Source organism: Mus caroli, unplaced genomic scaffold, assembly GCF_978045245.1.
Source record: "Mus caroli unplaced genomic scaffold, Mus_caroli_1 scaffold_2, whole genome shotgun sequence".
NCBI classification, from domain to species: domain Eukaryota; kingdom Metazoa; phylum Chordata; class Mammalia; order Rodentia; family Muridae; genus Mus; species Mus caroli.
This window is the reverse complement of record NW_028227257.1, coordinates 54,518,051-54,542,958: the sequence shown is the minus strand read 5'-3', so window position 1 is coordinate 54,542,958 and position 24,908 is coordinate 54,518,051. Positions and strand designations below refer to the sequence as shown.

Below are 24,908 nucleotides of genomic sequence, written 5' to 3'. Positions count from 1 at the left end.
GGCCAGGAGAGCCTAAAGGGAACAGGGTCCAAATCTGGTCCTCAGCAGAGCACACACAGCCGTTAACTTTAGTGCTTTCACCTTGATCAAACCACTCCCATACCCCGTTCCAACTCTCTGACTACCTCATATGCCAAAATGTGACTTGTATGTATACGAGTTAATTAAAAAAGCACTGACTGATTTTGTCAACAGAAAGGAGGTTGACTTTTATCTATTCCACAGCCTGTGTATCAACTTGACATTTTAGTGCCTTTAATGTCATTTTATAAAAATAATTAAAGGTACCAGGGCCACAAAAAGTATAGGAAGCTCGTCTCAGATACCACAGAGGCCACACTCAAATCTTCATAGCGACAAAAATGTAACTCAGTGTCCACTGATCACTGTGAGTGGATAAACAATCTGAAGTTAAACAAAAAGACGGAAATACTTAATCAAATATTGGGTCTAAAACAGGCAAACACAATGAGCTCTCATAGGCAAAGGTGGCTGAGGACAGGATTTCTGCATCTTTGGAAGCAGAGCGCCACCTGGCGAGTACTCCCCTTCCTCAGTGGGAAGCAGTTTCAGGCACCACAGCACTAGTTTCTCAGAGGACTGCAGCTGCTGTTTATTTGGAATATTACACACGCCTGTATTCCAGATTACGTAACAGAAATGAACTGCACCTTTAATATGAACTGCACATCGAATCCTTTCTAAAAAGAAACTGACCACTAGTGGACTTTCCTGTGCCTTCTAGCTCTTCTATACCTCAGGGATCTGGGCTGGTGAGATGGCTCTGTGGGTAAAGGCACTTGCAATACAAGTCGGTTGGGAAGGATGCAAGACAACCTGAGTCTCAGCTCCAGAATGCAGGGCAAAAGAGAGAACCAGCTATGGAAGATGTCCTCTAGTGTCTACATGTGAACCATGACACGCACATGCAAGCCCACGCCCCCTCGCACATGACAATAACAAGTACAGCTGTAGTTCAGGGATCCAGCCACATCTGTTTCACAGTAGCCCTGGGGACACCCGACAAGACACGCACCTGATTGCAGCAGGTGGGCACACTGCTTCTGACTGTCCTCTAGACTCCTCGTCAGCCTATTAATGAGCTCCGTCTTCTCTAATCTGACTGCTTCCTGGTTCCGCTCCAGTTGTTGCACGTGGTCCTTCAAACGCGTGCAAATACTTTCCTGAACAGAAGAGAAGGTGGCACGTCATTTTCATAGAAATTAAAACCATCAGATGCAACATCATCACCTGGTAGTATGATCTCTCACAGGTCGGCCTGTGCGCAGGATGGGAAGAGAACACATGTGGCCTGAGAGGGAGACCCCGCTAACACAGGGCACCTGTAAGATTCTGTTATTCTAAAGCCAGAGTCTACTCATGCCAAAGGGAACATAGGTCAATCCTGTCTGCATTTTATGCTGTGTTAACATAGCAATGATACAAATGTAGGCAAACCACTTTGAGCCATGGAATCCGAATCCTCAGACAAGGAAACAGAAGAACACACGGGAGCTCTATTCTGATCACTCTGTCCAGGGCAGCCAAAACTAACCTTACCCTCCTCTGGGTTTCTTTTAAATCTAATCTGTTTCACCTATATTCCTCCTTCTACCTGTTACACATCTTATTTCTGTCCGATGGCATCTCTGCAATATGTTATGCATAACAAGCATTATAATGATACTTGAAAAATTAATGACAAAAAGACATGGTAGCTGTTGTGTGTGACAATAGGGTATATAAACAATACACACTATGGGGCAAGATCAGTGTCCCCTACATGTAGATGTGGAGAGAGAATGTGCATACAGCAAACTTTTCTCCAATAAGGAAACATATTTGAAAAATAAAGAGCTATGGGAGTTTGAAGCCCAGGTAGAAGAACCCATCATTGTAGCAACCATTGTTTCTTGCCTAAAAGCTGCTCAGGGTGACTGTCAATCAAAGCATGGAAGAGGCAGAAGAACAGTGTAGCAAGTCTTCAGTGACCAGAGAAGCCCTAAGCGAACCATTAGCAAGAGCTCTGAAGGGAGAGCGCATGGGCCTTTGGTACCAGATTCCCTTCCATGTCCTCAACCTCAATAATGCTCTCAGCATGAATACCATGATACCTACCCCAAACGTAAATAATACAGAAGTGTCCTTGTGTGAAGGCAAGGGGCTCTGAGGGCTCTCACTTTGCTTTGAAACTCCTGGGCATTTTGTATTCTATGTCACAATGCAGCTGTGTTTGCTTGAAATTTTTTCTACCAGAGTTTTAGCAAAATGAAGCTTCTGGAAGGCAGTGCCTGTTTATTTAGCGCTGCAAAGTTCTTGGCACGCTGCTGCTGCTCCCCGGCCAGCTTGGGAAGCACGGTTCTAACAAGCCAGCATAACATGCCTGCAGCACGATGAGCTAATGGGAGTGCACACAAACGCCTGTCGTGAGGGACGGCGAGACACTCAGAGTCACGGTCTAGAGGTCACGGCAGTTTTGAGTTATTACAATAAGTTGTATATACAGTCTTTTCTACATAGAAAGACCTGGTGTTTAAGGAAAGCTCTAAGTCTATAATAGGTTATAACCTATATAGCTCTAGGTTATAATAGGTTATAACCATGTAGTTCTCAAATGGCACCAGGCACACACAGACCTTCAAAACTCAGCTGTGTCAGACTGTCACAGCTCCCATTACATGCAACTGGGCAGTCTCTGTGTTGAGCTCTGTCTTTCAACATACAGCTAGCAACCATTTGTGATTTAAAACGAAACTAAGCTTTACAAACTTTCTGAGACTGGCATACTTAACAGGAAAACCTGGAACTTTCCCACAAGGGTGAGGACCAGGGAAGTGATGCCCTTCCTTGCCTTGGAGCATCACGTTGCAAGTTCTCACCCATGCACTATGGTAAGAAAGGAAAACAAAAGGAACACACACAGCAAAGAAACAGTACAGCTCTGTCCATGAATGCTCTGCTCTGCTACACAGAACACCAGGAGGGAAACCACTAAACGAGTGTGCAATTGCAGGAGTGCAAGGAAGCTACTACAGAATGTCGCTGTCTAGGCTGGAGAGATGGCTCCGCGGTTGAGTGCTCTTCAGAGGTCCTGAGTTCAATTCCCAGCAACCACATGGTGGCTCACAACCATCTGTAATGGGAGCTTCTGGTGTGTCTGAAGGAAGCAATGGTGTACTCATACACATAAAATATATCAACAAATCTTAAAAAAAAAAAAGTCACTGTCTCCCAAGGGAGGAAGGAGCAAATAGAATATGAAATTTGAAAACCGTCATGTCCTTTATTAATACCACTCCAAAAATGAGGGCCTTTAGTAGAAATATAAAACTACAAAACTCTGGCAAAATTAATAAAGAACTAAATAACTGGACAGATACTCTATCTTCGTGGCAGGAACGCTCAATATCGCAGAGATACCGCTAGCTCCCAGTGAGACCTACACAGTCCATGTACTCTTGACATCCCAGCAAGTTACCCTGTGGGTGTCAACAAACTGAGTGCCTTAAGTTTATACGGAGTTATAGTTTATACACATCCCATGAGCATGTGAGAGTCACGCTGTGAGAACAAGGGAACTAGGCCCAGAGGGTAGGAGGTGGGATCATGGGAAATTCTTTATTGCTCTCTCACTTTTGCTGTGAACCTCTCTTTTGTTGCACTCTTCCAATTAGAAATACCAATTGGATTATAAAATAACACAGATTGGGTACAAGTATTTGACTCCTTATTACAAATACTGCTGAGCCAACTGATCACAAGTTTACAAAGGGGATGCCATATAAACACTGCCAGGTAGACAGACACTCCAGAGTACGGATGGGGAGGAGTCACAGTAAATACAGCTCATGGTTTGGAACCAGAAGCACATTTAGCACAGATCCAAGATTCCATTCTACCTTCTGGTCTAAGTCCCTCTCCTGAAGTGGTGATGGCAAGCATGGGAACAGATAAAGAGGCACAGCTTTGATCATGACCTGTCCTGCAATGACCGAAGACTGGACGGAAGTGGTTGTCCTAGAGTAGACAAAGCCAGGGGTTGTCCTGAGAGCCATGTGGGCTTTGCCAACATTTGTACCAACCATTCCTACAAGGAAGGTTTCCAAACCCACTGGGAACCCTCCCCCACATCCCAGTGAGATCGTCAAGTCAGCAGAGACAACGCTCTTTTCAAACACCACACAGGGGCTGACAGATTCCACCTTCCTAAACTGGCCAAGGACCACTGATGGCTGTGCAATACCACTGTGCTAATCAAAAGTAATATGAATAAACAAACATTTTAAAAAATAAAATAACAACTGATTTCTAACTATATATAGGTCATTGAACTGTATAGACTTTAGATCTGCTTAATTTCAGTATATGATGTCTTTTTATAATAAAGCCTATTTTAAAATTAAATAAATAAAAAATTCCTTAGACAATTGGCAGAAGTAACAATAAATTCTAGTTTGTTCTAGTTGTGTTTCTATACAGCAGACTCTTCAGCTGGGCATACCTTTATCTTTTCCCACCCTAGAAACCCTCCAATTATCACCAAATTCACAATATTTTCTATGTAAAAGAAAAAAATTAACAAATTGAATAAAACACATAAATAAAATAAACTGGGAATGAGTAGGAAGAATGCTGGTATGCCTGGCATGCAGCAAACCCGGGGCACACAGCAGCAGCATGTAACTGGAACAAGGGTGTGCATGTCATAGCCCCAGCACTCAGAAAGCAAAGGCAGGAAGATCAGAAGTTCAAAGCCACCGTTGGCTACAGGGCAAGTTTAAGGACAGCTTGAGCTATGTGAGACTTGAGTTATAAATAAAATAAAGTACATAACATAAAAAAAGCAGAATAAAATGTTACACAAACAATTACTCTGCCATTATGGGTCTACTGAACCCGGGAAAAGGTAGAGTTGGCCACGGAAGACAGAGATGGCAGCCCAAGTCAGAGGGGATCTTGGGAGGTTTGTTCCACCCTCCTGTCTTAGTTTCTTCCCTTCGTCTCTAGGGCTAAATTAGTTCTTAAATTCAACCTGAATTCAAAACTCAACCTGAAACTGTATTCATTCAACCTAGGGCTCTGGACACAAGGCAGGTAACCTGCTACTTGATGTAGAGCCTTCAACACTGACTCCTCCTTAAGACACAAACACAAAAGTCCGTTGTACAATATGCTCAGGCAGTCAGTCCATCTGTATTGGACTTTCTTCCCTGTTTTGTACATTATACAGAGTATCCAGGGAGACCCTTCACTTTTGGAAAATTTGAAAACATACAGTTATGTTAGGGAGGACACTCAAGATTAAACATGAAATTTACTTACTGTTCTTATTATCTTAGTTAGGGTTACTATTGCTGTGCTGAGACACCATGACCAAAAGCAAGTTGAGGAGGAAGGGGTTTATTTGGCTTACGCTTCCACATCACTGTTCATCATCAAAGGAACTCAGGACAGGAACTTCAGCAGGGAGGAACTTGAAGGCAGGAGCTAGTGCAGAGGCCACAGAGGGGTGCTGCTTACTGGCTTGCTCCTCATGGCATGCTTATAGAAACCAGGACCAACAGCCCAGGGGTAACCCCAACCACAATGGGCTGGGCCCTCCTTCATCAATCACTAATTTTAAAAATGCCCTACAAGCCTGACTACAGCCCATCTTATGGAAGCATTTTCTCAATTGAGACTCCCCCTTCTCAAGTGACTCTAGCTTATTGTGTCAAGGTGACAAGAAAACTAGCCAGGACATGTATATACATAATACACTTAGTTCAAAGATTTTTCTTATATAATACTGACTACAACCTGTCCGCAAGAGTTCTAGGGTGCAAATTTCTATGGTCAGCCATTAGAATCCTGGATTCAAGATATCCAACTTCTATTCTCAAAAGAACCATTTCTCAACACTCCTTACTGAGAGCTGGAAACTCAGACACCTACAAAAGGTCAAGCTCAGGTTCTGGCCAGTGCCAGTATACCCATTCCTCTCAGTTGGCATTTACTCTATGAAGACGAGGACAATACATACATATATACATATACATACACATATACACATACATATATACATAACTATTACACTGTGAGGTCTGAGAAGGTACCAGTGGATCCTACAAGAAAGGTATCTGTCCTGGCTGGTTTTGTGTCAACCTGACACAGCTGGAGTTATCACAGAGAAAGGAGCTTCAGTTGAGGAGATGCCTCCACGAGATCCAGCTGTAAGGCATTTTCTCAATTAGTGATCAAGGGGGAAAGGCCCCTTGTGGGTGGGACCATCTCTGGCCTGGTAGTCTTGGGTTCTATAAGAGAGCAGGCTGAGCAAGCCAGGGGAAGCAAGCCAGTAAGGAACATCCCTCCATGGCCTCTGCATCAGCTCCTGCTTTCTGACCTGCTTGAGTTCCAGTCCTGACTTCCTTGGTGATGAACAGCAGTATGGAAGTGTAAGCTGAATAAACCCTTTCCTCCCCAACTTGATTCTTGGTCATGATGTTTGTGCAGGAATGGAAACCCTGACTAAGTATCCAAAAACAGGGTTGGAGACACACTCAGGCTCACTGACAATTTTATACCTATCATTACCAAAAAAATTTCTACCTCGAGGACCACAAAATATCCAACTTTACTCAACTGACAGTTGCTCATTAGGAATCGCCTGACCTGTTCCTGAAGGGCCGTTATGGTAGCGTCCAAATTCTTCTGTAAGGATGACACCTGCTCTTCGTACTTCTGTGTGAGGCTGGCAACGATGCTCTCATGGTGCTCTCTGGCTCGCTGAAGTGACTCAGAATGATGGAGCTCCACCAGTTGCTGTTTCAAGCTTTCCAGGGTGATCTCGGTTGTTCTGAGCTTCTTGGTGAGCTAGCAAACACACACAGGGTACCACGCTGATAGCATCTTACCTCTCTGCTCCTTGACCCTCCCCCAGTTGCTATTCTCAAGCCCACAGTTGCTAGGAACAGTTACTCACTGAGAAGCTAGGCTGCACAGTTCCATGCTGAGGGAGAATGAGGATTCTGAAGAGCAAGGTGGTGCTGGGGCAATATTGGCCCTGACATTGTTTGCATCGTTCTTTGAACAAAGTGAGGGGCAACCAACTGCAGGGTCACAGAAAAATGTATTGCTCCTCCCAAGACTGCGAACCTCTGAATGGTCACTTACTAAATAACGTTTTCTGGTTTTCTTTTTTGAAACAGGACACCATTGCCTGCCAAGGCTGGCTTCAAATTCCCACGCTCAAGTGATCATCTCAAATCAACCCTCTGAGTAGCTACGGAGTACAGGCTCATGCCACTCCACCCCAGCACTGAGAGTTCTGAAAACGCTGCTGGTATTGTGGGTGATTAGCCACGGATCGCTTCCTGATGCCCCAAATCTGCAATTATGTAAGCTTTACAGCAAGAGAAAATTAAAGTTGCAGATGGGATTAAATCTGCTAATTATATAACCTTAAAATAAGGAGACTCTGAAGGGAACTATTTGGCTCAAGATCTTTATGCTCTCAGAATTTGTCAATAATTGACTTCATACTCTTAAGCAGGTAACTGGCCTTCTAAGACCTGCATGGCACACGGATAAAATGATAAAGCCCAGTGCCTTTGCAATCAGAATTCCAAGCAGATTTTTGTTTTACAAAACATACATTGATGTACAAAAATCTAAAGAAAAACTGAGGGGGAAATTAAAAGAATTTTGAACAGGGACAACCCTTGTTTGCCAATTTAAAAATACACCATAACTACATCATGACAAATTTCACATAGGAACAGAAAAATACATAAGAATACATACATACAAGTTAAGTTAATTTTAAGCAACACGCAGCACATACTGGCCACCGACTATTAGCCAAATACTGGCCTGGATGGCAGAGCTACAAGCATGAGACTAGCCCAATGGCACCTTCTAGGAACTCTGTTACAAGAGTGTTGGCAGTAAAACGAGGGAAGCGGAGCTAGTTAGTCAGATGGCAGTGGCTATGGAACAGGCACTCCCAAGGAGAGGCATACAAAACTAAGAGAAGAGGGAAGAGATGATGGAGGATGGAGATGCAGGAAATGCGAGTGTCAACAGGGAAGAGCTGCCATCTCTTCCTGGCACCCACAGGTGACCCCAGATGAGGGGCAGGACACCTATGATAGAGCTCCTCTCAATTTGGCCTTATACAAACTAAATTTAATTCTTTATTTAATTATTTAATCTGTGAATGTTTTGCCCTGTGCTCCACATGTGCCTGGTGCCCACAGAGACCAGAAGAGGGCATGGGATCCCCTGGGGTTGAAGTTATAGGCTGTTACCAGCTGCCATGTGGGTGGTGAGAATTGAACCCAGGTCCTCTGAAGAGCAGCCTGTGTTCTTAACCACTGAGCCTCAGCCCCAGCCCCAAACTAAAGTTCTGATGACTGAAGTTAAAGCTTACCTTCTCTTCACTAACTCTGAAGGCCTCGATCTGTGTCTCCAGTGCTGCAATCTGTGCTTCAAGCTGCATCTCCCTCTCCTTGCCATTCTGAAAGAGCTGCTGGGATTCCCGAAGGCTGAGGGCCAAGCCATCCTTTTCATCTGGAGCGTGAAAGATAATACATAAATGCTGTCCCCATTGTGAGACAATAATTGTCACAACCGCTATGAGATCTATATCTGAATGAAATTCAATTCAAACAAATGAATTTTAGTGGCTTTTGAAAAAAAGAAAAACCAAAAAAATTATTTAAAAAATATTTGATGCCAAAAAAACCTTAAAGAACCAGAGGCACAGCCTGTAAATCCCTATTGTAACCTTCGTGGCAAAGGATCCCCAATACCTCTGCATCTGTTCACTTAAGGAGCTCCACAGGTACACGCTCATGTCAACCAAAAAGGTGTCCTAGAGCAGGTCATAGCTGTACATACCAGTGATCCCAGCACTCAGGGGTTGAGGGGTTGAAGATCACTGGGCCACACAGTAAGGCCCTAACTCCCAAAACAAGGTACCTAGGACCAATCACCCCTTCATAAATTGGAAGGAACTCTTGAAATCCCCAGTCCTTGGTCCTTCCCAAATACTTCCCCTATTCATCTCTCCCAAAAGATCTTGTGAACATTACAGAAAGAACTATTGCATAGCCGGGTGTGATAGCGCACACCTTTAATGCCAGCACTCAGGAGGCAGAGGCAGGCGGATTTCTGAGTTCGAGGCCAGCCTGGTCTACAAAGTGAGTTCCAGGACAGCCAGGGCTACACAGAGAAACCCTGTCTCGAAAAAACAAAAAAAAAAAAAAAAAAAAAAAGAGCTATTGCTTCACTATCAATTCAATTTGAAATGAGCTGTCACAAAATTATTCTACAAATGGACACTTAACACTGACTAAAGCGACAGCACAGAAGAATGAGCAGCCAGGACCCGACGCACTTCCTCCATATGGTTACACAGAAATGGCAATGAGGGCCCCTAACTTCTGCTGCGTTATGAATGAAACATGTCACCTAGGAGTGGACTACTTTATGAAGGTAATGACAACGTCCACAGCTGTTAATGCGGAAGGCCATCCGCACAGTGGGCACTGCTCACTAGCTCACTGAGTCTAATACCTGGGAAGAAGAGGGAAATAGAAGAAAAGGAGAAAAGAAAAATGTCTCCAAACACCAGGCACAGAAGTCCTGGGCTTGGGATCTGTTCTGACCCATGTGAGTTCTCTGCCTGGGTCAAATGAGGGTCCTGGAAATGAAAATCCCAGGAAGCTAAAGCAGAACAAAGCGAGTTTCAGACACCAGCTGCCTGGCCCATGTCACCTCACCTTGGACTATCAGCAGCTGGTGGCTCAGATACCGAACCTGGCGTTCACTGTCCTTCAGCTTTTCAACCAAGCTGTCCAGTTGTCTCTCCTTTGCTTTGTTAAGAACCTGGAGTTGAATAATATGTATATTTTCTGCAGAGTCTGCTTTGGAATTAGAGACAATTTATTAGATAAAAACATACTAAGATCTGTGATCAGCTAGGGTAATGTATTTCAAGCTTTTTAAACAACTTGGTAGAATATCATGAAACCAATTCAGTGGATTGTGACTAGCATCCTTTTGAATATGAAGACAAGTTATCTAGAATACATCAGAACATTGTATAGTGAGGACTTGTGATGCTTTGGTTCCATTTATGTGAGAACTACTGCAGGACATACTACACGCTTTACTATGGGTCACCGCCAGGACAGGCAGAACGTCTCTGGGTTAAAGCCTGACTCACTCTAAATGTGGACAACTAACACACAGCTGCAATACAGCAATGTGCCATCGCCACAGGAGGGGTGAAACAAGCACGGAACCTGCTCTCATGTTACCTGAAAGGGACAATGCCCGATAGCCCTGCCAAAGGTTCTCTTTAGTAGAAGTCTCTTATGTTTATATTGGCACAAAATGGCCAATATAGTAATAAAATAGTAATTAACCATATTAATTAACCAATGAAGAGAGGAGCGACCTCTGACGCCTTCTTCAGAAACAAAGTCATTGTAGAAAACACTTAGATCAGAGGAGAAAGCCAAATGACAGGTACCAGAAGACTAACACTTCAACTCCATAATGACATTTGTCTAATGCTTCTGTAAGCTTACATCAATAATTACATATAGAAAAATTTAAATACTTATTAACAAAGCAATTTGTACTCTTTTCTAAATTTAAAAACCAAAATGTCAGGCCAGGCATGGTGGTACATGCCTTTAATCCCAGCACTCAGGTAGAAGGCAGGCATCTGTGAGGCCATCCTGGTCTACAGAACAAGTTCCAAACCAAGGCTTTATGTACTAAGACCTGGTCTTTAAAAATGAAGAAGGAAAAAAATCTGAACATTAAAAGCATCACTCTGCCTTACAGAAGGGAGTATAAATAAACTGTCTCAAAGCTTCATCATGCCAAATTCATTTTTTTTTATTTTAAACTTTATTATTTAAAAAAAATGACACTAGAAAAAGTCATATACTAAAACTAACCAGTCCCAAGTCTTTACATTTCAATAAACTTCTAAGCAGTTAGTAGTCATTCAAAACAGAAGCTGTAGAACATTAGATTGTACAGTTTCCTATCAAATACTGCATGTACTTATCCACCATCAAAAACAGAGTCCGAGCCAGGAACAGACAAGTGATGAGGTCATGCCTCCTTTTGGAGCTTGGACTCATTACCTAGCCCGTCTTTCTTCTTCCCCAACATTAGCCTTTCTTGGTCTTTCCTCATGTTTACATGTCTGTTTACATATATACTATACTGCACATAGGCCATATATTATGCTTATGCTTGAGTTCCCGTATGAAGGAGAACATGCATGTTTTTCTTCATGGGGTTCTGTGGCCCTGATTGCACTCATTCTTTAACTGCTATTGCTGGAAAATTGGGCACTACCATCAGTTATTCATTAACTTCTAAATGTCAACTTTAAAAAGATGTATAATCAATCGCCTTAGCAATACATTAACTTAGTAAAATGCAGACTTTTAGGAACAGTTACGAAAGACATAAAGCATGTGACTACAGGGACCCGAAGGAGCAGATCGGGAGTGACTGTGTGATGACTGTCACCCCACTCCACATGCTTCCTATACTTCACTGCGCTTCAAATATGGAGAAGCCTCTTCACACTGGATGTTGATGCCTCAAGGCAAAGGAGCTCTTGTACTCTACAGCTATGCTGTGGCCCACACAAGCTTAGAGCAACACTGTGTCCAGACGAAATAGTCAGGGCTCTCTCTGGCCTGGCCCTGGAGTCCTACAGTACTGAGGACAGCTTACCCAACCACTCTCGAGCCACACTGGCGCTTCAACACTCACAATCATTCACCAGGAGCTTGGTGATAAGAGTTTCTGTCCATGAAAACACTAACCATAGTCACTGTACAGCTTGCTTGCCTGCCTGCCTGCTTTCCTTATGGACATATTTATACATACTCTCCATCAAAGAAAAGGGCTGGGGAGTGTGGTGGTTTGAGTGAGAATGGCCCTAAACTCTGAATACTTCGTCTCCAGGGAACGGCACTAATTTAAAGGATTAGGAGGCCTTAAGCAGTACGTGTCACGGGGGGTGGGCTTAGAGGTTTCAAAAGTCCATGCCAAGCCCAGTGTGTGGGTGCCTCTCTCTCTCTCTCTCTCTCTGTCTGTCTCTGTCTGTCTGTCTCTGTCTGTCTCTGTCTGTCTGTCTCTGCCTACAGATCATGATGTAGCTCTCGGCGACTGCTCCAATAGCAGCAAGGATACTGACATGCTCCACACCATGGGATTACACCTCTGAAACTCTAGGCAAGGCTCAATTAAAAGCTCCCTTTTACAAAGCTGCCTTTGTCATTATGCCTCATCATAGCAACCGAACAGTGACCATGGACGGGGGGGGGGGGGGGGGGGGGGGGGGGCAAGTAACACATAACTAAACCTGAGAGCAGCATCGATTCTGAACGGCAAGTTTGTACAATCATCACACTAAAAAAATGTAAAAGTAAAGGAAAAATGAAGAAACTCATGGCTGACGTGTTAATTACACGTTTCAGAGTGAGACACCTAAGCCCGGGGAGATAAGCAATTCATGTTCCAAAGCAGACAGGAAAAGCACTAAGTTCAGGATGCACTTAGTGTACTGAAATACACAGGACAAAAGCTCTCCTCGGACATCTTGGTGTCAAATATTGCTCCGTTAGGGAGCACAGCACAATGATTGCCAAAGAAGCAGTTATGATTCAGTTGTATGTTATCTTTATCCCACCAACAAAGCTCCCTACCAACATTTTCTCATGAGGGGCTGGGAATGAAAATGAGGGCCTTACAAATGAGACACATGCCCCTACCATTGAGCAGCAGTCACAGCTGCAACCCTTAGCTCTTTTGAGACAAAGTACAGCCATTTCACCAGACAATTCAGGCACCAGTCAACTCTGGTCAGCCTAGAGTGTTCGGTGTACACACACTGACCTCGAGTGCTCCCACTGTGTACTCAGGCTGACCTCGAGTGCTGCCACTGTATACTCAAGCTGAGCCTAACTGGTGTCAGATCCTCCTGACCCCCCTCCTAAGAGCTAGGACTATAGGTGAGCCACCACGTTAGAGTTCAATATAGTATTTTGAAATAAACATCCAAGAGTGTATTAGTTAGTTCATAAATACCTCAGTATATACCTTTAAAATAGGAAACAGGGGCTTTTTCAAAGTAACTTTAAAAATATTAATTCTTGAAAGTGTATACAACTATTTACTAAAATTCCCCAATTATCTTAATAAAAAAATAATATAGCTGGGTGTAGCAACACGTGCCTCTAATTGGGAGCTTGGAGCAGGAGGATTGCCATGAGTGTGAGGCCAGCCTGGGCAACACAGCAAGGCCCTAGCTCAAAACAAAACAGCAAGAACAGCCAAGTGAATAAATAGACACAGAACACCTACTTTCATTAGCTCCTAAAAACTGTTGCTGCAAGCCTTCAAACATGTCACTTCCTGCTATCTCCTGGGCTGGTAAACTGTTCTTCAGCACAGAGGAGTGGTAAGGTTTATATACAGCTTTATATGGCTCCAAAGCTTGACAGTTGGGTCCTTGAGATAAACCAAATTGCTATTAAAAGATGACAAATAAAATTAACAATTAAGATTTGGTCTTTTCTTCCAAAATAATCTTACTAGACACTTCCCTTTGCCTTCTAAGTGCTGGGATTACACATGAGCACCACCACTCCTGGTTCTGTGGTACTGGGGATCGATCCCAGGGCACCATGGGTGCTAGGCAAGCATTCTACCAACTGACCTACACGCCCTGCTCAACCAACTTCTCATAGACAGCTTGTGCTCAAAAACAGTACACACTATATTGAACACTATGAATTGTTTCACAGTCCTTTAGAGCGCACAGTGGAGTCAATTTCAAAAATAAAACTCAGGAATTGCAATGAGATTGTATGTAACTATTGTATCACAAATGATCAAGATAATGTTACTACCTTGGGAACATAAAAGATGCACATGCTCAATAAATGAGAATATCTCATACCATCATATTATAATAAATTCTATTGTTTGTCAGTGAATAACATTCCCCAGAGATAGAGAAAATAACTACCAATGGACCAATCAATAATAATAATAATTAATAATAATAATGCCAATGAGTGATACAGAATAGCGATTGGGAAAATGAGGCACTGCTTGTCATTGAGAAATTCTAGTACACACTGTCTCCTGATGCCTTTTTAGAACTCCCCACAGTCAGTACACAGTGCCCAGTCACCCCCACCCACAGCTCTGACACCACACAGTGCAGGGATGGGGTCTGAGGCATTAGACTTAAATTCATCATGAAGCTGGAGAGCACAGAAAGGAAGGAACTGTGATCTACATGAAGTTGCTGCTACAAGGCACTGTATGCTTCTCGGGGAAGCAGGCCCACAGAATCAGAAGCAACAGTAACCAAGGAGCTACTCCTGACAGACCCAAAGTTCAGTGTTAAATAACTACTTCCAAAAAGCTTCCATTTTAAATGCTAGGTTTGGCACTGCAATTGCATTAAATTATAAACAGAAACCATCCTAGCTGATTTAGCAGGAACCCGAGTGAGTAGATTTGGAGAAACAGTTATTAAATCATTTGTGCACTGCGTTCATGCACTTCCTTAAACACACAAACACCATGCACGTACTTGCACACACACAAATTCTTCAAAGTCAAACTCTAACCATACCTGAAAATTGTCCCTCTGAGGATCTGAAAACGTAATGACGCTGGCTGCCTGCTTCGGACCGCCGGTGTATGGCCTAAAGTCTTCAGGAAGGCGATACAAATCTGCCTGCTCCTGTTTACCTGGAGGGCTATAGCCACTTCCACCTTCATCCCCACCTTCTCCAGGGTGGTACCCAAGATGCTGGTCTTCGGTTTTACTTCGATTTTCTTCCCAGCCATTGCCACACTGTTCTCCAAAATATAAGTTCAGTACAGTCCCATTAGTCAGCAAGAGTAAAACAAAAGCCCTAAGATCTACCCAACCGCATCCGCACTGTGGTCACGACAGACACTTACGTTCACGCTGTGAGGCTCGGGCAGTATATCCCGCTCAATCCACTTCCTTTGCAGATGCTCAGAAGGATGCGGTCTTGAGAAAAATCAATACTTTAGGTCCATATTCTAGCACATTTGGCCAGAAATAACACAATAGAAACCCAAGATTCTAGTATTTGTTTTTCCCTCGACCTTAACCCAAAAGTTTTAGAAATCAGTCTGAAGTTTAAGTTTACATTATTATCAGCAGAGACTCAAGGGAAGGTTTATGGAGTGCAAAAATATAAGAGGAAGTGACTTGAGGTCCTTACTCTCCCGCTATGCCGTCCGCACTGCAGTCAGAATCGTGGCGCTCAGGAGAGGAGAGCTCATCGTCCAGCATGTCGTGAGGGAGGTCTGTGAGTAGCTGCTGCAACTGAGTAAGGACAGTCACATCAGCGTCACACGGACTGAAACACAAGGCACTGCCCAAGCTGCCCTGAAGCCAATGAGTGAATGGACACAAAGAGATTTCTTAATGAGTTTCTTAAGCTGCATGTGCATCGTGTCCACAATTTCACTTGAGGGAAGGGGAAAGCAAGATGCCAGGATCAATGATGAACAGCAGGCTGTACTTGTTCTACAGAGGTGTCCGGTTTATGCACGCACACATCACAGCTGAAAAGCTTCTTTATGGAAGCCCGGCCAACCGTAAATCACGGTACTCGTCCAGTGTCAGGTTCCACAGAGAGACCTGCCTCTCAGGATCCCGCTTCACCAGTAACCCGACCTTGGGGGAGTGACATCTGCCCAGGTGGTGGGAGCAGCAGCAGCACAGATGTCCAGGGCCCCCTTAAGCTCTGGTAAAGCACCTGAGAGCCTCTAGGGAGTGAATGATTAGAGGCAATCACTATGTGATACTCAGAAGACTCAAAGGCATACACTGAAACAACCAAACATCTCTATGCAACTGCAGGATAATAGGGGGCCCCAGAACCCACACAGCCATCTTGCCAGCCCCAGTTCCTCTACTGTTTAAAAGTCCAGTCTCAATCAGGTTATAAGTTTTGTTTGTTGACATTAGGTGAATTATAAGTCCTTTCAAAATGACACACGATGATAGAATTATAATCTGCTGCTGAACACTGGGCTCAGGAGCTTTTTCCAAGAAACTCACCTCTTTTTCCCTTTCATAGTCTTCTTTGTCAAATTCTTCATCTTCATTTTGTGTCTGCAGTGCTACACTGCCAAACTCCAATGACATGGTCCTCCTGGGGAGAATTGGGACTCATGAAAAAGCAGCCATATGACAGCAATTCATGGCAAAGAAAAAAATGCAAACAGTCAACAAAACAGTAACCAGGGTCCCCAAGTGGCTAAAGGATATTTTCAACAGTAAGATATCTACAAACAAAAACTTGAAACACTAACAAACTTGAAAGACATAAAAAACTTAAGAATAGCTCAAGCGAAGGAAGCCTCAAGTTTATGCACAGGGCACAGTGAGGGTCCTACAGAGTCTGCTCCATGCTCAGAATTCCACAAATACAAAGTTCATGCATCCCAAAAGGGAACTCCCCAATCCTGAGAGGAAGAGGAAGAGGAGGAAGAGGAGGAGGACAACGGTGACAACAATGTGGTCGTCTTCAACATAGTAGTAAGTATGTGCTACCAGGCTGGTGGGGGAGGGGATAGGGAACTTTCGGGATAGCATTTGAAATGTAAATGAAGAAAATATCTAAAAAAAAAAAAAAAAATATGTGCTACCAGTGGCCTGGCTAACATTGTTCTTCAATCCAGGCTCCTCACATCTGGGAAATGTACTTTTGTGTGTGGTCTGAGCCACAACTCATTCACCACAATTTCCAGGCTGTAAAATGTCATTAAACTGTGTCACATAAGAAGTATAAGGACCCCAGCAACACAAATGCATTTTACCATAAAGCATATAATTCCCTGTTGTTGACAGTTGTGAACTGCATCATAAACTTTGTAACCATGAGCCCTGTGTACATACATACATACACACACACACACACACACACACACACACGCACACACACTTTAACAGATCTAAGACACCTGTGACTGCATGGTTGTAGTCCCATTTGTACACTAAGAAAAAGAAACCAATTATGAAACAACACCACTATTAAAATACTGAGTGTTTTATAGCTGTTAAAATGTGAATAGAAGATGTGTGCTCTTAACCAGAAATGGCATGAAACACATGCACACTCACTGGAGAATGTAAGCTTTGTCTCTCCTCAAAGCCTACTGGAATTCTCATATACAGATCATCAGAGAAAGATGAGAATACAACAATCTAAGACCGCTGTAAGGTGAGGAGAAAACATTTCTCTTTTATCTTGGGGTTTAGTTCATAGCTCCAGACTAACATCAGACTTACAGAGTCTCAGATGATGGAAACCGGGATACATTTTAACCTATGACCCTAAAGATGTGGGACAAAGCCAAGCCAAAGGCACCCATCTTCCAGAAGACACAAAGATCCTTCCCAGGACTGGAAAGTTGGCTCAGAGGTCAAGAGTGCTTGTCTCTTCAGCAGATTCAATTCCCAGTATCATGGCAGCTCACAATGTCTATAACTTCAGTTTCAGGAGGCCAGAGGCCCATTTCTGTCCTCCACAGGCACCTGGCACCCAAGTGGTACACAGATAAACTTGCAGGTAAAAGACTTAGGCATACAAAGTAAAAATAAAAATTTTAAACTGTTTCAAGCAAAAGACATCAGCCTTTTGAAACAGTAAAAAACAGCGTAAGTGTGGGAAACCTTACAACTCCCAGATAAGGAATCCGCCCTCCTCTAGATGCCTGCTCCATCCTAAATCCATTCTGGTCACTTCCATCAATCAAATAGTATATATGACAGAACACATTTACAAAGTCAAGAGATGAAATTACAAAATTGTAAAACTACTTAAAAATCACTTAATGAAAAGTATCAGTAAACATTTTTTTCTAAGAAAATGACAACTTAAGATGAGGAAATAGCATAAAAATCCATTTTAGAAAGAAATATAAATGTTCAGTGAATATTATTAGAGTCTGAGTTCATCAGGCTCAGGAGATCGCTGAGTGCAAGTGGCCATGCAAGTGTGCAGACCTGAGTTCAAATCTTCAGAACCCACATTAAGGCCAGGCATCTGTAAAGAACACTTCTACGGGACGGGGAGGCACAGGTGAGAGGCTGTCTGGAACGTCATGGGCAACGCCAGCTAGCATGGCCTAAACACTGAACAGCCACAGATACCAGTCTCTAACAGGGTGGAGCAATACAAATATCCATGCATGCACACACACACACACACACACACAGAGGTTAAGTCCATGAAGAATTCAGGAAGTGTACTCTAAGTAGCACCGTGCTACCTTCAACTACTACATTGAAAATGGCCACAACTCTGTTTTTTGTGGCTTAATAAATTGCTGGTGAGATGTGTGTGTGCTGACAGATCATCATGAAAACAATCGATAGCAATGTGCATTTGCCATCGTAAAACTGTATCTTGGTGAATATGGCAAAATCATGCCATTAGTAGGAACAGTGGCCTACTCCTATGCTTGACCAGAGAGCTGACCACTTAAAACATAAACCAAGGGATCCACATGGGCAGTGTGCTTCCGAAAACACAGCTCCCTGGTTAACAGTCTCACTCGAGCCGGGAAACTTTTCCTAACCCCACTACAAGAATATAAGAAGCACAGCTGTCCTCTCTTACACCTCTGACCCAGCTTGTCGATGCTTGTCTGACAATACTTGTCAGCATTGTCCCTGGTAGTGTTTGGTCATCCCCTTCCACCCCCTCACATACAGGGAAAAATATTTACTTGTTTTGTGAGCAAACTTTAGTGTATATTTTCCTTTCCAAAAATATTTATCAACATCATCATCAATTATGAGTGAATATATCCACTGGGTCCCAGGCCTTAGGATTCCCCTGGAGCTAGAGTCACACGTAGTTGTGATCTGTACAATTTGGGTGCAAGAAATGAACTCACATCCTCTTGCAAGAGCAGTGACAATCTCTTAACTGCTGAAACTATTATCTACTCCCACCGCAGTAGATAGGGTCTTTAGACAGATCTCTTTTTATTTGTTTACATTCCAAATGATTTGTTTGTTTGTTTGTTCGCATCCCAAAGGATGTAATATGGCTGTAAGCAATTAAGAACTGAAGATCCTCAGCTCTGGCAGCTGTCTGGAAGCAATCGTAACTGCTTCCGTTTCTTTAGTAATGAAACGGTAAAAACATCGTAGGTGTGGGAAACCTTACAACGCCCGGATAAGGACTCCGCCCTCCTCTAGATGCCTGATCCATCCAAAGTGCATTCTGGCCACTTTCAGAGCACATGGCTTATATCCTTTCCTTGTGGCTTCAAACTTCAGCCTTTATTTACATGCAAACAATCAAGAATTGTGAAGCTACGAAGTGAGATTCAGCTTAAATCACACTAAAAAATGCATGACTACAAGATGGTCTAAATGTAATTGCCCTGGGAGTTAGAAAACTGCACGCACTAGCTTACACACTAACTTCTCTTAAAAGATGAAAACAGCCAGAACGCAACAGTCTATTTTAGACACTTTCCAGGTCCTGTTCCGACTACAAAGCATACGGAGGGAAGGGGCAATGACAATTTCTTGAGCTCGGTAGTACCGATAGCAGCATGGAAAACCAAGGTGAGCAGAAGACAGTAACCCCAAAATACAGGAAGCCCCCTCGACTGGGTGTACTCACGCAACGCCCTTACCAAAGAACTGGGCCCAGGGTCCAAGAACCACGGGCGCGCACTGGTCTGCCGGTGGGACGCCCAGGCTGAAGACGGAGCAGGAAGCCAGCAAGCACAGCCCCGGTGTAGGAGACTCGAACGCGGGTCCCGATCCCGCAGCCGCCGGCCTGGCCGGGAGACTGCAGTCACCTCTCGCAACCCGCTGCCCTGACTTCCAGCCGCGAGCACCTTCCCGGTACACCCTAGCCCGCGAACCCCGCCACTCGACGAGCAGCCGCCTCCTCCAATCGCCGCCGCTGCTCGATGGGCCTGCCGGCTGGGCGGAGCTATGGGGCGGAAAACCCGCCTCCCACAAGGTCGGTTGAGAAGTCGCCCGCAGTTGCAAGAGCGCGGCTGTTCGAAGAGGGCGCCAGTGGCGGCGGGAAGCTTCCCGGAGCCTCCATTGGGGAAGTAGTGAGCCAATCACAAAAGCCTCCTAGAGGACTACGGTTGCCTAGATACGGCGGACTGTTTGCCCTCCCAGAGGTTAGCTAGGCTATTCCTTTTTTTTTTTTTTTTTTTTTTTTTTTGTCCCCTTACACGTCTAAGTTTCTTCCAATGGCCCTTTTTGCTCTCTGAAGTGCCACTGCCAGCCCTGGTCGTTGTTAAATTTGGCATCATCTTCAGACTTGGCTGGTTAAGATTTGTGTTTCTTTACGGATAAAACTGAAGAGGCTCCCAGGTGCCTCCTCTCTAAAACTCGAATTTCCGCGGATGTTCTTAGATGTTAGCCTGTCGTTAAAATCCCATTATATCATCGAACTTGGAGATCGCAAACACAATGGATAAATATCACTTTGGCTGTTCAATTTTAATGTGTGTCTCTTGATTGGCTTGTTGAGGGTGGCTGGACTTGGCATGTTCGAGACCTGAGTTCTGTAACAATTGCTGTCTCTGGCTTCTTTGGTAAGAAGGGCTCTAGTGCATGCCAAGAACTTGGTGGCTTGGATGCCCACATCTTTTTAAATCTTTCCCATGTGTACCGTGTGGAGTAAGATACTTGTCCAAGGCTCTTCCAAATCTGGCTGTTTGCTAAGTCTGCCACCTGCATCCTATCCTTGTACGGCTGACATTGACCCTCAGCTAGGGGTCTGGTACAGAATGAGAGCTTGAGTGAGAGAAACAGAACCAAGTCACAAGGCTGCACTACCAATAGTTCCGGGATGGCTCCTGTTTCCCCACCTCCCACCCCATCTCCTGGGCTGCTTTTCGCATCAATTGCCCCACCTTTCACCCACTCAGCCCTCGGGACACATGACGTCACTCAATGGAACTGGATCTCCCTACCACTGTACACAGGGTGCATACCGATCCCAAGAGAAGATGGATTTCTCTTCTATTACGATCCGTTACCGAGTGTCTGCTTCACTGGTAGAACAATATGAACGTCTTGGGGGTATTCACTTGAGCATTTGTCTTCATGTTTCATGGCCCATGCTAGGCACTCAAAACAACTGTGTTAACTCGTTAGTGAATAAATGAAGGAATGGGCAAATGAAGATGTTGGCCAAGAAAAGACTAGTGAAAGGCCTTTGGGGAAATGGCATTGGTGGAAGGTGATCCATGGTATCAGCTAATGAGAAAGATATGTCCAGTGCCCCATGCTGAGGTCTACGATGCAATACTGCATGAGAATGGTAGGGGACATAGGGGGATAACTTGCTCTTTGTTGAGATAGTGTACTTTTCCTTCCAGGATGTCTGTCCCTAGTGTACTCAGTCTGGATCCGCCACGAAGTTCTGCAGGGCCCACCTGCCTTTGTGAGTCCTGAGCCCAGCAGGTGTTAACTTTTCCTCTTGCTTCCCAGCTGTTGCTTTTGGATGCTGGCCCAAGTCAGTTTTCTCTGGGACTTTGAGCTTTTTCACTCTTTCTCTAAAGCTCCCCCTCCCCCATCCTGCTGCTGATCCACCATGTGGTTGACCTGTGAACCAGCCAAACTCAAAGAGCATGGATCTTTCTCCTCTTCTGGGCAGCCCCAAGATTTACAGCTTGCCTACCCTGAGCCTTTGCTTTGAACTCTAAGTCTGATTGTCCTCAAGCTTGGTTTGAGTCTATTCTTAGATTGTTTTACTAAGAACAGCAAGAACCGCAGCAGGAGACCCTGCTTTCTCTGGTATCACTCCACTGTGCCCTAGGAAGCTGACTTCAAGACAAGCTCCCCTCCACCACCACCCACAACTCTGCCTTTCTGTTATCTCAATCAGTGAAGAATCCCAGGAGATCAGAGATGGGAATAGAAAAAATCAGGTTATTAATGACTTAGCTAATCTCTTTTGCAACACCAACATCAGTTGTTACCTCTGTATTGTCCACAGCTCCTCCATGTAGTCAGACAGTCCTTCTCCATGATCAGTAACTGTTCCCACCCTCTTCCTTGTCCTGGGCCCTAGACCACTGCGCTCTGCCTGTGGCTTCTCTATACATTGCCTGTACCTTAAATCTCCTTTATTAGTCTCGCCTCAAATTACCCAGTTTGAATGAGCCATCTGTTTCCTGCAGAGACACTGATCCATCACACACCTGATAAAATGTCCAAGTCCCAAACACCACACATTGTCAGCTGTCGTAAAGCAATAATCATTTATTTTTTTAAAGAAAACTCATTTACAGATATTTATAGGCAAATGAACCACCATTTTAAAATAGAGGTTAAGACTATGAGATTAAGACCGCATGCAGACATTTCTTACATCTTTTAGGGTTGGTGAACAGTGTCTATGGCATCTGAAAGTGCAGCATCTGCCTTCCAGGCTACAACAGCACCAGTCCAGCGTTGACTGCCCATGCGTGCGGCTCACACCACAGTGCCCCCTGCATCTGGAACTCCACTGGCCACCCAGTCTGCGTTCCCCAGCTGGAAGGAGGCAATAGGCCCGCCCTGTCTCTGCTGCAGGTTACCTATGAGTCCCTATCACTATGCTGATCCCTCTTATGAAGAAAAATGATTAAGACCTAAGATAGATGGAGGAAAAGCAATGAAATATACACGACTTTCTAGCTGTGGAAAGGAAACAAACCTACCTAAGAAGCCAGTGGCGACAGAAATAAAATGGTGAGTTGTTATGTAAAAATGCCAGGCTTCAATGTACTTGATTTCTGATGATTCCTACCCATAGGAATGATCCCATACTATACTTAAAACTTACCAAATGCATCATAATCACAAAGGTTAAGTTGTCTCTACTTAGCCAAAATGAAGTGGTGTTGAGATAACTATCCAGAAAGCTTAGGATCTCTCTCTCTCTCTCTCTCTCTCTCTCTCTCTCTCTCTCTCTCTCTCTCTCTCTCTCTCTCTCTCTCTCCCTCTCCTGTAATGACTGTATCTTTATATGCACAGGCAAGTAAGGACTGACTGAAGCATTTCTGCTATTACTAAAAACAACCAGATCCACTAAACCAACATTACCTGCTTTATGCTGAAACACTTGGGGTCAGACTAATGAGAGTGTTATTTGGCTAAACCCTTTATCTGTAGAGTATAGACACAGAATAAAGGGAAAAAATCTTAAATATTTGCCCTCAACTGCACAGTCTGCTTATCAGTGTTAACTTTTAACAAAGAATAAAACTACCATGTTAGGATAGCAACGGCCCTCTGAGTGCACCTCAAGCTCCCTCATCTTATGGGCAAGAAAACTGGAATCCAGACAGGTTTAGCAACCTGCCAAGACTCACAGTGGTGAATAGTCTGAGCCTTGGGCTTCTCTGAGAATTCTTAATCTCACCACTGATTGAACCATTGTCCGGTGTGTAGACGACCTTTCCCAGCCCTTCTGCATTTTGTCTGATCACACGTACAGATGGTGACAGGACACACACCGAGGTGACACCAGGGCACAGTGGCAGCCAGTCACAAGGAGATTTTCGTATACTTTAAATTGCCTTATGCATTTTCAATGGCACCAGTATGGGCTGAGCATAAAGAACGATGGCTTTGTTTGCTGTCTTTTATAACCATATACTCCAGAACTAACCAAGAGATTTGGCTTCCTGCATGTGTCCCATGCTGCCTACGAACAGTTCAGATAGCAAAGACTGAGGAACGCTGGCCAGTGAATTTGAGCCCCAACCTCTCAATCAGGAAACGAGACAGAACTGGGAAACCATCAGTGGTGTTTGCTTTCATTCCACAAGCACAGACACAGTCTGAATTTGATGTCAGTGTCATTGTTAACATGGCAGCCAAAAGTGCTACTAAACAAAATGTAATAAAGTCAACACTACTAGTCAAAATGCTTCTTCTTGCTGTTTTTAGCAAGGAAGAACTTTTTTGGCAACTGGTTCTGTAGCTATAGAACGTGAAGACACTTGGAACTAATCTCCCCCATAGGAAAATGTCCCCGGATTATCAAGGTAAAGGCACATACCACTGCCTGAGCAGTTCAAGTTGTCTTTAGCATATGAAATTGTAGTTGTGCTTTTAGCTTTTCATCAATGCAATGTGACCTTTAAAAAGTGACCTCCGTGCAGATGAGTATCGCATTTTCAAATGGACCAAAATTCTTATTCTCTGATTTTCATACTCAGAAGATAGTTTGTTACTTCTATGTTTTATAAAAGACCTGGTCCGTGGCGGTCTAAGAAAGACATGTTTCACAGTCTGTGTTCTACTTTGTGTGAAGAAAAGGGGTGAGCGGTCACTGTTCCTGGCACCAAAGGAATATGCTTCTCATAGCACTGACATAGTTCCAGGAGTCATTTCTTGGGGGGCAAAAGTCCTGTGTTATCATATTTTCTTATTGGTTGTTTAAGGCGTACTTCACTTCCAGAAGAGATGATTGGCAAATTATTATCCATATGGTATTTGATAAGGTGGCCAACATTATCAAACACATGGTCCTTGGTCCTCACCTGGAAAAGGAACATACATATATTTAGTTGTAATAATAGCAGTTCTGAGCTGGGCAGTGCTGGCGCATGCCTTTAATCCCAGCATTTGGGAGGCAGAGGCAGGTGGATTTCTGAGTTCGAGGCCAGCCTGGTCTACAGAGTGAGTTCCAGGACAGCCAGGGCTATACAGAGAAACTCTGTCTTGAAAAACAAACAAACAAACAAACAAACAAAAAAACCAGTTCTGAAAGATGTAAGCAATTGCGGGGGAGTGTTCCTAAAGAAGTTATTCTGCTGAGTGAAGGACGGGTGCTTTTCAG

General features: G+C 44.0%; 2 protein-coding genes across 6 annotated transcripts in view; both read right to left on the bottom strand.

The window, feature by feature from the left end:
• Positions 1 to 19,936, bottom strand: part of Cep152 (centrosomal protein 152) — a 60,203-nt gene extending 40,267 nt beyond the window's left edge. For 3 of the 5 annotated variants that reach the window (XM_029474501.2, XM_085834500.1, XM_085834501.1), the window contains exons 1-10: positions 19,741 to 19,936; positions 16,142 to 16,235; positions 15,297 to 15,400; positions 15,007 to 15,079; positions 14,672 to 14,896; positions 13,387 to 13,552; positions 9,765 to 9,905; positions 8,411 to 8,550; positions 6,652 to 6,852; positions 1,037 to 1,184 (exon numbers count right to left, since the gene is read on the bottom strand). In XM_029474501.2, the coding sequence (XP_029330361.1) occupies positions 1,037 to 1,184; positions 6,652 to 6,852; positions 8,411 to 8,550; positions 9,765 to 9,905; positions 13,387 to 13,552; positions 14,672 to 14,896; positions 15,007 to 15,079; positions 15,297 to 15,400; positions 16,142 to 16,228 (1,285 nt within the window). In that variant the 5' untranslated portion in view covers positions 16,229 to 16,235; positions 19,741 to 19,936. Of the gene's footprint in view, positions 1 to 1,036; positions 1,185 to 6,651; positions 6,853 to 8,410; positions 8,551 to 9,764; positions 9,906 to 13,386; positions 13,553 to 14,671; positions 14,897 to 15,006; positions 15,080 to 15,296; positions 15,401 to 16,141; positions 16,236 to 19,740 lie in introns of those variants that run through there. The other 2 variants (XM_085834502.1, XM_085834503.1) reach the window with 2 other exon arrangements.
• Positions 19,937 to 22,394: 2,458 nt separating this feature from the next.
• Shc4 (SHC adaptor protein 4) overlaps positions 22,395 to 24,908 on the bottom strand; it is a 96,123-nt gene continuing 93,609 nt past the window's right edge. The window contains exon 12 of the mRNA XM_021156083.3: positions 22,395 to 24,609. Coding sequence (XP_021011742.1) covers positions 24,454 to 24,609 — 156 coding nt within the window. The 3' untranslated portion in view covers positions 22,395 to 24,453. The remainder of the gene's footprint in view (positions 24,610 to 24,908) is intronic.